This window comes from Choristoneura fumiferana, chromosome 5 (assembly GCF_025370935.1).
Source record: "Choristoneura fumiferana chromosome 5, NRCan_CFum_1, whole genome shotgun sequence".
Classification (NCBI taxonomy): Eukaryota; Metazoa; Arthropoda; class Insecta; order Lepidoptera; family Tortricidae; genus Choristoneura; species Choristoneura fumiferana.
In genome coordinates this window covers 10,933,400-10,947,958 of record NC_133476.1, presented here as the reverse complement: position 1 = coordinate 10,947,958, position 14,559 = coordinate 10,933,400, and the positions used below count along the sequence as shown (strand labels likewise).

The window sequence follows — 14,559 nt, the reverse complement described above, 5'->3', positions numbered from 1 at the left end:
AGTACTCAACCGATCGTGATCAAATTTGGTATGGAGATTGTTTGAGACCTTATAGGATAGGTAGTTTTTATCCCGAAAAAAATTATAGTGGGCAAGCGATAAATTAATTCTACGCAGACGAAGACGCAGGCAACAGCTAGAAATCTTTGTATGTAGATAAATAAACTAATATTACAAGAATAAAATATTGAAGCGTGTGTTCGTTTGTTTATAGTAATTAAAATAATACTGAACTAATTTTGAAAAATCTTTTACACACAAAGATTAAAATATTCATTCATATCTATGTCTATGTTGAAATTGCGGTTTGACTTTCAATTGCCACACTAATTTTACTGGACAGTGCATTCATCCAAGTAGTAGGTATATAGTCACGTTGACTGGTTAATGATAGATAATACATACTTAGCCTTAAATGTTTGAAGTCGCACAACTGACATTGAACTTAAGGGTAGGTAGTAATAGATTTTCTTGGTTTACTAGTTATCCTATTTCATTCATAGATCCAATATAAATCTATAATCTATGGGTTTGTTTCTATTGTACGTACTAAAGCCTTCGTGAGTCAGAGCAATTAAAACTCTTAATATTCGAAGAAATAAAATAATAATCTATTTCTTTTAGATTCTTTCTTATAATTTGATAGGACACGTACTCAAGCATTGTGAGAGATTGATCACGTTTTACGTTTATTATATTATATTGTATTTTAACTATCGGAAGTTTATCAATTACGTTACAAATTGCTTGTTTAAAGTCAATGATTAGGTACAAATTGTTCTGCTTAGCATATTTAAATAAGACGCATTTTCAACACGTAACATCTGTTTATATTACGTTATAACCTAACCAACAAAAAGTGGAAAACCCCCGATTTGTCACTCAAAGTTCAATATCTCAAAAACGGCTCAACCGATTTTGATAAAACATGTCTAAGACCCATTGCTAGAAAACCTGCTTTCACAGACAGACAGACACACACACAGATACACAGACACAGAAATACAGACACACATAGCGGTCAAACTTATAACACCCCTCTTTTTGCGTCGGGGGTTAAAAATTAAACGGCAAATTATTAAAATAACGTTTTATTTCATTATTCATGAGGTTTTAAAAGTACCTACGATCAACTAACAAAAAAAATAAATGGAAGTACGTATAGTATAAATAATAATTAAATATCGTATGACTTTGATTTGACTATTACGTGACTAAGTTTTTTTCATACTCTCCGATTTGAAAAAGTACAAGCACACATATATATAAGTACGAGTTTGCATAGAGCTTCTTAGCATTCAGAGGGCATGAGGTCACTCCAATATTAAGGGGATTCATATTTTTCTGCCTCAGGGAGGCTAAACGATAGTGGAATCTCAATTTAAAAATCATCATGTCGCTTTTCTAAAATTACGTTTTAAAATTTAATCAGGTTTATGAAGCTAGTGATTTGGGAGGTCATTGTCTAGCCTCCAAAATAGAAGTGAGCGCAGGTCTGTTGGAGGCAGTGACCGCGGTGCGCTCATTGCACTCTCCACCCCCTTGCTGGAGCTACTGAACCCTGTCTACCCTCCTTTTGAACCTCAAATATTAAGCTGAGGTAGCGCCTGTTGATTCGCTGAATTTCATCAGGCATATTGACATGGTTAGATTAGAAATCAAATTAGGAGAAAATTTCATGTGCGGCCTGTACTTTTGAGTGGAGGAGGGTAGGTGAGTCCGGAATTCTTAACTTCTGAAATATCGAATATGATGTCCGTGTCTTAACATTTTTTTGCTAGACGGTATAAATTTGAGGTTTTCAGACCTGCTTACAAGACAGTTTTTGTTTCTGGCCAGTTAATCTGTAGTCAATGTCTATGCCCATGGTATGTCATGTCGTCGTCGTGATGTCGCGTATTCATAAGTTGATACGTCAAAGGTTAATCAGATCCACAGACTACTAAGAGATACTAACGTATCAGATCATCGTGTATTATCTCAGGCCTCAGATACGGTCAGGTCGAACCTCCCCTGAGGCACATACCAGCGTGATGTACACCAGTTATCTTGATGGTTATCAGTGTTATCAGTGAGCGTGCTTTGACGGTCATTGGGAATCGATCGCGTTTTCAATATCAGTGTCGCGTGGGCTCTGAAACAGAGAGATAAAACAATGTAACGATAAACCTAAGTTTATAATATTTGTACTGACCGAATTTTCTTGTTATGGAACATTTGAAGGTCACGAAAAGTTTTATAAATTGAAATATGTAAGTTCTTTTTTTATCTGTTAGCAACTGTTGGGTAGCTTTTGCTTTGATCAATCATTTTATGAGAGACAAAAGTACTTGTTATTGAAATCAAAAAAATATTAAACTCTGCATTCTTAAGGTTCCGTGCCCGCCTAGATATACATTTAGGGCTCTACATTTTGAACTCTTCTGGGTAGGTAACTTAGACAATTCACTGTGTATTATTTTGTGGCTGTAATGAATAATGATAAAAAAGGAATCTTAAAAAGGTCCCCATACGGTAATACGAATTTTGTAATATAATATGCATATAACAGTTACAAAGCCAAACGCTGGTACTGTGCAAGTTCAACTCACGCTTAGCTGATTTTGTTATAGATACCAAACGCTTTAAAATTCTTACTGGTTTGCTCAGTTTATTTTATAATCTCAGTTATGTGGTCAATATATGTTTGTGAAAACTAGGGATCAGTATTCTCTACCTTTAACTTCATATCGTTATCTATTGTGCTTAGAAATAATTATAATAAGTTGAAGAATTAGTTATTTAAAAAATAGTAAATATTTCAGCCTCAAAGAAGAATAATATTTCAGCCTCAAAGAAGAATACCTACACATAATTAAAAAACTAAACCAATTTTTAAGTAAAGGAATGCGAGTGGACTATGAAAGCAAAGACGAGTTTGTAGAATAAATTCTTTCCTACTTTTAAGCGAAACAATCGTTACACACATCTAAGTAGGTAATACTTATAAAGCAAAAATGCACATAAAATTGATTCAAGTGTTATTTATGTGAATGATAAGAATTAATATTTAAAGGCAATGCAACATTTATAATTTATATCATTTATTAACACCTGTTTATTTACACATGTACCGTAGAGCTAGAGACTAAGAATAATAAACTAAAAAAAAATAGTTTAGCGTTTAGATTATTTAAAATTAATGTTATATTTTATTAAATTACAGATATAGTGATCGAGGGTGGGTGGGTGCAGTGCACTCGCAAAGGTCGCCGTTAAGGTTAAAGTGGATGTCGGATGGGCGTTGCAACGGCGGCGGCTAGGGCGGGCGGCACTGCACAGGCACAGGACACCTGAGGGTGAGATGAGGGCGGGCGGGACGCGGGGCCGCACGCTGCAGATTCACTTTCGTCCGTCCGCGATCCGCGATCGCCTGCCAGTGAGAGAAAGTTGGCCGCCGCGAGCGGACGAGTCTCGCGTCGCGGCGCTCGTTGCATGCACGTTACGAGTCGCACCGGCCGATTGCAATCGCATTCCCCCTCTGATAAACAAATAAAATGTCAATGCCGATGAGCAGGACTTTAATTTTTATTGTGCATGGATTCTTATATTAAAAGTATGTGTGAAATTTAGAATATATGAACTGAACTTTTAAGATAGAGACTTGTCAGTATAAAGTAAGGACAATGCAGTGTTATCCGAAGATGTCGCCTAAGCGCGAGCCCTCGGACAATGGGTACGAGCCGGAGCTACTGCCCGTGCGGCGGCTGGAGCTGCCAGCTCCTCCGGGCAAGGAGTTCCGAGCGCCGGTGCTGATGCCGGCTCCGACGCATTCTGTCATCCAGTGCATGCGTCCACCGCCGCCGCCGCCGCCACCGCCGCCTCGCCTCCACAAGCCCCCGTCCTTCGAGGAACCTTCTAGCTCCATTCCTGATCTAGGTAAGTCAAAACAACAATGTATCGAGGAAGTCAAAGTCAAGGCCTAGGTCAACAAGCACGTCTACAGCCCGCAAATCCGTAGACTCGTAGACGCGCTACGGGGCCATAAGCTGACACTCTTACTTGAACTGGTAATATTCATTGCCACACGGTTAATGCTTTAGATAAGGTTAATACTGGGTTAATGAAAAAAATATTTATTATTGTGTTGCATTATAATTACACTCGATATCAGCAGTATGAAGACATAATTACCTACTTACTATGATACAGATAAATGGTGCTGATAATTTTTATGAACTCACCTTTGACTTTTGTATTTCCAGTAATCAAAACAAACACTGACAAACTTTTTTTATTGTTTATCTTTTTAGGGTTCCGGAGCCAAAATGGCAAAAACGGAACCCTTATAGTTTCGCCATGTCTGTCTGTCTGTCCGTCCGCGGCTTTTCTCAGGGACTATTAATGCTAGAAAGCTTTAATTTTGCACGGATATATATATATATAAACTATGCCGACAAAATGATACAATAAAAAATAAAAATAAAATCTTAGGGTACCTCCCATAGACGTAAAGTAGGGGTGTTTTTTTTTCTCATTCAACGCTATAGTGTGGGGTACCGTTGCATAGGTATTTTAAAACCATTAGGGGTTTTGTTAAACGATTTTTCGATTCAGTGATTTGTTTGTGAAATATTCAACTTTAAAGTGCAAATTTTCATTAAAATCGGGCGTCCCCCCCCCCTCTAAAACCTAAACCGGTGGGTGAAAAATTAAAAATAAAATCAGGATGGCAGTAAGTATATATCAAACTTACAAGGAAAACTATAACGGCTAAGTTTGCGTGAGAATTATTAGTAGCTTAAGGGGCTGTTTCACCATCCATTGATTAGCGTTAACCGACGGTTAAATGTGATGCCGTCTCCGTCTATTCGAACAAAACAAATAGAGACGGCATCACACCTAACCGCCAGTTAACACTAATCAATGGATGGTGAAACAGCCCCTAAGAGTTAATAGCAGCCTAAGGTATAAAATATACTTAAACTTGAAAGATTCCGTATAAAATACGAAATCCTTAGAAAAATATTACTTAATTTTTTCGTAATGGCTACGGAACTCTATTTTGGGCGTGTCCGACACGCTCTTGGCCGGTTTTTTTAGTGATTAGAATATATTTTCGATAGGTTTTCCAGCAGCCAACGTTAAAGCCTAGGTCAATAACAATGAGATCTTCCAAATAACACTTGTCTATTATGTCACCCGTGGAACCTGCAGAGAGATACGTCCCAGACCGCTCTCAACCGTCAACTTTGTTCCTAGTCTTAGACAGTTATTTCGGGAGGCTCCGCGAAACCGCGACCACTAGGTCACCGTTTCAGGGTCAGCATAGCACTCGGTGATAATAGTAACAATTTTACTTTGCCTTGACTGAGGATAACTTCCTGCTTCGGAAAATTGTAACAACGCGTCAACAACTAACAGTGATTTCCGGGTGATGACGTGTTACGAAGGTCGTATTTATCAAACCACACCACATAGTATTGTTGTAATGCATCGGGTGAACAACGAGCAACATTGTTAGAAATATTGTTTTTATTACCACTCTGCTATAAAATGGCAGCACCCCGAATCACATTTTATATAATAAGATGAAAACAACCGAAGGATAATTCTTAAATAAACATTTTAGTATTAATTTTAACTTACTATACCATTTGAAGGTGTTCAAAATCAGTTATAGGTAACATTTTTTTTCGAAGAACAACATGTAAACAAAACATTCCGTGGCAACACTTGATGATTGTCCAAGAAAATCGATTATAAGATCGATGATAGAGAGGAAAATACATGTGTTGTCTTTCGTAACACATTGTACCACACGTGATAATGGCAGTCGACCTACCTGATGGAAATCGTCCTGTTAACTTTATTTTCGCGAACGGCAAGATTAGATAAATATGGCAAGGTCACAGCGACGTGTGGTGATGACGCGGCGGTGTCATTGAGGTCAATGTGACATTGGGCAAAATAATAGTCGTCGCTTATCTGGCAATGTCGCGCGAATATGCGCGGGCGCAGGTGCGCGACCCCTGCACCCTGCTTGTTTGCGGCCCTCCGTATCGGTGTTTTGACGTCCAACTGTCAACTGACTCACATATAAAATTTATTTTGACTAAGTACCGTGAATAATCTGGTAAAAAGTAACAATGAAGGACGTAATTATAATTACAAATATTTATTTTAAGGTAGTTTATTTGTTTTAAGTTCACTGTATTGTTATTTATTTATTTGACGACCGGATGGCCGAGTGGTTAGAGAACCTGACGACGAAGCTTAAGGTCCCGGGTTCGAATCCCGGCCGGGGCAGATATTTGTATGAATAATACGAATGTTTGTTCTCGGGTCTTGGATGTTTAATATGTATTTAAGTATGTATTTATCTATATAAGTATGTTTATCCGTTGCCTAGTGTCCATAGTACAAGCTTTGCTTAGTTTGGGACTAGGTCAATTGGTGTCAAGTGTCCCATGATATTTATTATTATTATTATTTATTTGTTTGCTTTAAATCTAACAATAGAATTTTAACTCACTTTCAGGGGTTGGATATTATAGGCTTAAAATTTGACATAGATACAGTGGAACAAATTGACCCAGACCCAGACCCAGGGTGGAACCTTTTAATAATCAATTTCACTATGTTTTGCTTGACAAAAGCATGAGATGTCAACATGACATTAATAGCACAAAGGACCCTGGGTCATGATGCAATTTATTCGACTGTCCTTAGAAAGGTGCGATATAAATACTACCAGCAAAAAGGCTTAGTACTAAAATGAACATTTCAACAAACAGTTATTTTGTCAATTTTTTTTGTTATAAATATTTGTTTAATTTTCCCTAACATTAGATTGAGTAAAACGTACTTTGCTCTGCAACAATTTAATATTTGTGGCTGTGCCAGATTAATGTAAAGCCCGCCCTCTTCACATACATCACAAATACTAGCTATATTTGTACTTTACGATTATGGTGCATTTACGTATGATTAAATGTATAGCAAATATGCAGAGACTACTGATAATAGCTGCTGTAACATAAATAGCTCTATCGACTGCTGTTTTAATGACCGTTACATTTAATTATTTTTCACACTCATAGTCTTAAAGTTAAACTCTGTAGAACACACAGATCTATTCATAATTATAATATAATTAATGCCATTGTGAGCATGTGTGTGTGTGTGTGTGTGTGTGTGTGTGTGTATGTGCATAATATATGTGTAAACTCCTTCACGCTAAAACGGCTAAATGGATTTGAATGAAATTTGGTATGAAGATACCACGACATTTGGAACACATAGGCTTCTTTTATCCCGATAATCTCACGGATTCGGGATAAAAAATTGAAATTTCAACCACTGGGTTATAAAATTTAGCACGGTCGGTTTTAATGCAACAAAAATAGTCATAATATGGGAATTTAGAAAATCCCGGAATTTCAATTCAACTGCCAGATCTAATGTTATAGGTACGCGGGGTCTAGTCTTAAATAATAATAATAATATATTGGAACAAATTACACCAATTGAACTAACCTCAAACTAAGCAAAGCTTGCACTATCATAGTTCTGACCGCCCTATGCAACTATGAATATGCGTCCCCCAGCAAAAATCACTCCTCACTGATCTAATGACCTCTCTTTTTCGCACTCAAACCACCTATCCCACTATCACCTGTGCGTCAAACGCACGTATTTTCCCAAAATTACCAGATATTATAATCGAATAACATGTTTATCATCAAAAATTCTTATCACCTAAATTCGCCAATACCACAAAACCTTGTAACCTGAAAGGTTTGTTTCATAATGCGCAGCTATACTTTTTGCATTAAAAACGCGTAGTGTTATCATTTATCAACGTAACCTTCTGTAAGAGCAAATTACTTCCTACTGATATGCGATGCGCAATTATGAATGATTCAAACTATTTATGTACCTTTAATATAACAGCAATTTACCTTCCTGATGGTTTGATCTTAAAGATTAATTATAGATGTTACGGAACTTCTATGCATGCGTTACCTACATTTATGATCCAAAATATACGAAGGTCGGGTCGACTATGTCATAGAATCGGATAGAAGGAAACGTGACTGCAAATGATGAAAACTAATCAATCGAGTGCATATCGGACATGAATTTTCATGTGAGGCTTTGTTTGGATGAACTCCATTATTTTTAGTTGCTTCTCCACTCCAAATTGTATACCATTGCTTCGTCTGCGCACTACGTATATAATAAATGCGGAATGATTTTACATGTAAGCATAAAATGAAATATTAGGTACAGTTCACTAAGTAGGTACACGTACACCACCATTGGAAGCCAAACACCTCTTTTTTTGCATCGGGGGTTAAAATAAGCAATTTTAAAAACAAACTAATGCCTCGATCAAAAATTATCTTGGCAAACCTATTCTTCTGAAAGATTTAGATTTAGGTTTTGTCTTCTAACCTATCCTCAAAAAACTATTAAAACATTTCGGCGCGGTTAACATACCTAAGATACATACCTTTACTCGTGGTAACTTACAGAAAAAAAATTACAGATTTCGACCACTCTGAGATGCATCTCAGGGTGCCTTGAAAGGCTACGGAATCCTGAAAAGAACGCCTTACTTCTTAATCTCTTCTAGCGCTTTTATCGGAATAGTAATGATGTTAGTACAGGTAGGAGTAGAACAGGCAGGTTATCTAGCAACCACCGATTTAGTAAATAAATGTATGCAGGAAGCTTGTATGAATAACCTACGCGATTGTAAGATACTAGGAAATGTTCGACATTATTAAGACCTTCCATGCATTGTCTTCGAGCAGAAGCAATAGGGACATATACCTGGCGCGACGTATCAGTTGGCCTTCCGTCGTTTGTAGGTATATCGATGCAATATCAACTCAATTTAGAAGCCTGAGCTGATTAAAATTTTATGAAATAAATAAAATTTGTTCACAAAATATTCATGGAATATGCTATCTCCAATGAGGGTTACTGTGACAGGTTTAAGGCTTAGACGCCAGTATCGTGAGATCCGTTTGTCAAGTAAATGAGCCAATGGCAAGTAAGACGATGACGTCAAACGGACTTCTCGATACTAACGCCATCTTCCGATATTTCGCATGTCTATAATAGAAACTCTAATTAAAAATGTTTTATGTAGCAAGGTAGGTATCGAAAACACTTTTTAGTTGGCGACGATGTTTTAACTTCTCTCATGTTATAATTACAGGGACAAATACAGATTAATATGCTTAAATTGATCTAATTTTTTAAAACATACCGGAGAACAAATGTATTTGTTATGATAACTCTTTAAAGGTGTTAATTTGTGAACCAAGAGTAGCAAACGACATACTAACGGAAATATACATATTAATATGCACTTGGTTTATAGATAAATACTATTATCTGCGTACCATCATAATGGCCGATTGAGTACATAGGGAAGTGCTCGTTTGCAACCTTGGCGGAGGTCACGACGCGTCACTTGCGACATATAAATTGTTCCATAACATAACATACCTCATCAACTTGTAACGCTTGACTACTTTGCAAATACAAGTTGTACTCAGGTTCTACTGAGAAAGCGAAACACTCTTTTTCATACTTGTTTTGCGCCTAAAAGGCTTTTAACAGTTGGTATGGAAACAAGTGAAATTCTGAAAGGTCTATTCATCGCACCCCCACTCTACCATATACCTCCCCCTTTAACCCCCTGTGACCGGGCAGGGGTCACGGCCAGTCGTATATTTTGGGAACACGTGTCACATCTGTAGCACTCAATGAAGATAAACTTTTTGCGTAACTTACATAGCTACCCATGTTTCCGAATGATTTTCTCCTCTAGACGCAGTGTAAATTAATAGTATAGATTATACTAATGCACCTACTAAGGTAGGTGACGGTTAGTGCGTCGGATATATAACTAGAAAAATAAATATTGGACGTAAACACGAAAAAGTTCAGTTGTTTTATGTTTTCGCACCCATCCAAGGTAACCAAGAATGGTTTTATCCAAATTCAAATAGTTTATGCTTTAAACTCATATGTGTGAAAACACTTTGAAGAAGTTTAAAGTACGAGTACTTAAAAATAGAAATTAATTAATTGATTTATTCAGCCGTTACTTTTAATATGCAAGTTGAAGTGGCAATGGGCAGGCCACATTCTTCGAAGAACAGATAACTGTTGGGGCAGGCAGGGTTCGAGTGGCGACCATGAACCGGGAGACGAAGCGTTGACAGGCCTCCCAGTAGGTGGACTGTCGACATCGTTGGAGTTGCGGGCCGTTGCTGTTGACCCGTTGGTCTATGCAAATGGCGAGTTGTCGTTCATTGTGACGTTTTACCCTTAAAAAACCTTAAAGCCTTTATTGAACGTGAACGTTTCTCGATCTGATGATGGTGATGACGATGATCATTGTGGTTACGGAGTAGTAAATTCAAAGGTTGCAGTTGAAGAATTTTAGTTTATTTAGAAACTAGCGTTTACCCGCGGCTTCGCACGCGTAAATCTTTAGATACAGCAGTTGAATTGAAATTCCGGGAATTTATTCAATTCTCGTGGCAATTCCCTAAAATTACATCGTGGTTTTCATTGACGTTATATTATAACAAACAACCATGCCAAATTTCATGACTCACCCAGCGGTTGTTATTTCGAGATTTTATCCCTATCCCGTGGGAATATCGGGATAAAAAGTAGCCTATGCGTTATTCCTGATGTCCAGCTATGTACGTACCAAATTGCATGACTTTATGCCCAGCGGTTATTATTTCGTGATTTTATCCCTATCCCGTTCCTTTACTTCTTCGCCCTTCGCAGCAAACCGTGTAGGTACCACATTTTGAAACACAAGTATAATAATATGTTAACATGCAAAACTCCTCTACTTGCACATATAAGATATAATGTCTAATACTAATATATGCATAATATGTCACTCAGATCTAAGCTTTACGTCATCATCATCATCATCCCAGCCTATAGACGTCCCACTGCTGGGCACAGGCCTCCTCTCAGAAAAAGAGGGCTTGGGCTATAATTCCCATGCGGGCCCAGTGCGGATTGGAAACTTCCCACGCACCATTGAATTGCTTCGCAGGTTTGTGCAGGTTTCCTCACGATGTTTTCCTTCACCGCAAAGCTAGTGGTAAATTTCAAATGTAATTCCGCACATGAATTTCGAAAAACTCTGATGTGCGAGCCGGGGTTTGAGCCCACGACCCTCTGTTTGAGAGGCGATAGGTCAAACCACTACGGCTTTTTGAAAGCTTTACGTACACCACACAAAATACCGTTTCGAACTATCTACGAGTTCAGTATAAAAGCTTAGTTAATTAACAACCACCTCAGCAAACATCCGTTGCGGAGCTTCAACGCTCAAATCCAATTTATTCTTGGTCAATTTTATTCTTTAATTGTTCGCTTTGTTAATTAACAGTTAAACATATTACCTTGTCAAAATGTTGGCTGGAGAGGCAGAAAAAATAAAAAATGTTCAATGAATCTTTTATTTTTGTAACTTCAAAATCTGTCCAAATGTAAATACAAAGTTGAATAAATATCAGTAGACTGAAGGTATGTACACTACATGTGTGTAGGTACATTATGACAAAGAGCAACTACTCGTACGTAGTTCTTATGCTACATGGAAATCGTAATGATTCGTAGTGAAGGTCGTTGATAAGAAATCCGCAATGTTACATTGGCTTTATGCTTTTACGCAATAAAAAATCATAACAAAGGTGCCTACATTCGTTTGAATTCAAAGTTTTTTTGTGAATAAATCTTTTTTTCTCTTTTTAACATAAACTCCTAGTTACAATAACTGTCACCTATTTTTATTTACAAAAACGTAGTTCGCGTCACTTTCTTTTACAGAAAATGCCCTTGAACAAGAGACCCTTGGAAATAAAACGGTTTCATATTGAAACCCGTTCAGCGCGGAATGATACGCGGTTCATAATCATAAATTAATAAATTATAATGTTCATAAGTAAATTGTATTCTATGTTTTATTTTATTATCAAATGAAAAGTAAAACCGACTCCAAAAAAATAACAAAAAATGGAACCGACTACCCTTGAAATATTTTTCTAGGTAGGTACCTACCTAAGCTCGAAGTCGGTGCCTCAGCATGAGCCAGCAGGAGTGGAACAATAGTCGTCTACCTCACCTACATAGGTACTATGGGTTTTAATCCCTCTTGCTGGGTCGTGCTGAGTCACCGACTTCGAGCTAGTAGGTACCTACCTAGAAAAATATTTTCAAGGGTTTGTGGACGGTTCCATTTTTCTTATTTTTTTGTAGTCGGTTTTACTTTTTTGTTAAAAAAAATATTTATTTCTCACTTTTTAGTGATTTTTAGCCAAAGTACAACTCACAACGATTCCATTAAGCCCAAACACGGCTTAGTTACGTTGTTTTATAACAGAGTTCCGTTGCCTACCTTCCGGCTTCAGCATCAGATCAGTTCGAAAGAATCATTTACCTTAAACCTTCTTCTTAGTCGCTTATCTAGGTTTATTAATCACGATCGTTTATAGACGCGCGAGCATTACTTAGCTTTGACGAGTTCCATTAGCTATCTACGGTCTTCTTCATCAGGTCCAGTTTACCAAATGATACTTTCTGCATGTAAATGCTTATCTTAATGCTAAAAATTCCGAAATCGCCATAGGTGTGACTATAAATTTTTAGGTTTGCCCTCGATTTCCCTAGGATCCCGTCATCAGATCTTGACTTGGTGACAATGGGATCAACTCAGAAGAGAACTCTTTCGAATAAAAAATAATTTTGAAAATCGGTTCACAATTGACTGAGTAATCGGTGAGCATACATAAAAAAAAATACAAACATTGGAACATAGAATCCCTTCTTTTTTGAAGTCGGTTAAAAACTAGATTTTACTTGTATTAATTCCAATTCTACTGTATAGTAGTAATCCACTGCTTTTATGTACACTTTGAATAATAAATGAGATTTCGTTGCCGTTTCAAAATTTCTGTATGAAACTCGTCACTTACCATTTCAGTGCCATTAATCTCCCACAGGGCAAAGGTTCGCGTAAATACTGAAAACCGGTGTACCGTGTATATTAACAGCTCACATCCTCACTACAGCGATGTCGGAAGTAATGATAGAGGCGGAGATTGTGCCCCTGACCCACGCACTAGCTCGCGTTGCCATGGGCACGCCCGATCGATCAGTTCCCGGGTGCATTCTTGGGCGACCTAGCAGGGTGAAGGTCCTCCACAGGTTGGAGGTCTTGCCCGGGCAATGCTAGCTAAGCGGATACTGCAACTGGTTAAATATGCTGACATCTAAATAAAGTTAAAAGTAGTTCTATTCAATTAAAATGATCCTCCGTAGAATGGTCGCGGTCGTTCTAACAATTAACTATTGATTTATCGAATACGTTTATTGTTATTTCAGAGAAATCATGAAATTTTTCGGATTAAAAAGTATCCTGTGTGTATTTGTGCCAATTATATGTTAAATCTGTGCAGCTGTTTTGCGAACTAAAGGTACATACAGACATTGACAAACAATCACTTGCCTTAGATTTTTTTTTCATATCAATTCAACAACTATTGAAATCATATTAATATAACAGTGCATTTTAATTGCAATTTAATTTTTTTTTTAATTTAAATTTTGAGGACCATGGGATCCTCAACTGGGTAAAAGTTCTTCATTGTTTGGAGGTCTTGCCGGGTCAGCGCTAACTGGTCGAATGCTTCATGCCTTCGTCTGTATAACGATACCAATTATGAATTTAAAAATGTATATTAAAAGTACATTCTAGGAACTCTGACGAACGAGCTAAGCTTCAATTCCCGAGCTGGGTGAAGGTTACAATTTAGAGGTCTTGCCCGATCGATGCCAGGTACAAGGTGTACCCGGATAAGAGACTTGCTAATTAATGTTTGTTATCTTTTTATTCATTAGGTAAGCTATTATTCCACAGAGGTTCTTCTGCTACCTGCAATTATTGCTAGAGACGAAAAATGGGATTTGAAGCTCGTAACCCTGCAGCCTTAGACTAAAATCGGAATATATTTATCGGTTCCCTTTCTGTTTTTGTCAGAAGCGGTGACACTCATTTATTTCGCCAATGATAAGCGATGATACTCGTAATCAAGAGCGAACAAGTTGTCATCAAGCATTAGTCTTATGTGTGTGATGGCTGGTGTCAACGACCGCGTGTAAAAATAAAAGTCTCTAAATACTGCGCCTGTCGAAGGGAGACTAGCCCACGCCCAGCCCACACGTGACCGACTGGCAAACCCACGAGCCCATTTATATTTTACTTCACCCTCATTTATATGGATTTAAAGCAATGTTTTTCGATATATGTCTTGGTACTGTACCTACATCGAAATAGTTCCATCAATATTATCTCGATTATATAAAATTCAGGACAGGAAGTCGAAACAATGGCAGAAGAAAGGGATGTGGCAATTAATCCACCGACATAGTGCAACTCTTAAATTTTGATGATGATGATGACTTGTAATGTCATTCAATGTACCATCAGCCAAATAAATGGTCTATAAATTTTTAAACGAGTTC

The 14,559-nt window shown here is 37.5% G+C and overlaps 1 protein-coding gene across 1 annotated transcript in view; it reads left to right on the top strand.

Moving 5' to 3' along the window:
- The first annotated feature begins 3,428 nt into the window (after nucleotides 1-3,428).
- Nucleotides 3,429-14,559, top strand: part of Eip75B (Ecdysone-induced protein 75B) — a 133,415-nt gene continuing 122,284 nt past the window's right edge. Inside the window, exon 1 of the mRNA XM_074087840.1 lies at nucleotides 3,429-3,918. Coding sequence (XP_073943941.1) covers nucleotides 3,666-3,918 — 253 coding nt within the window. The 5' untranslated portion in view covers nucleotides 3,429-3,665. The remainder of the gene's footprint in view (nucleotides 3,919-14,559) is intronic.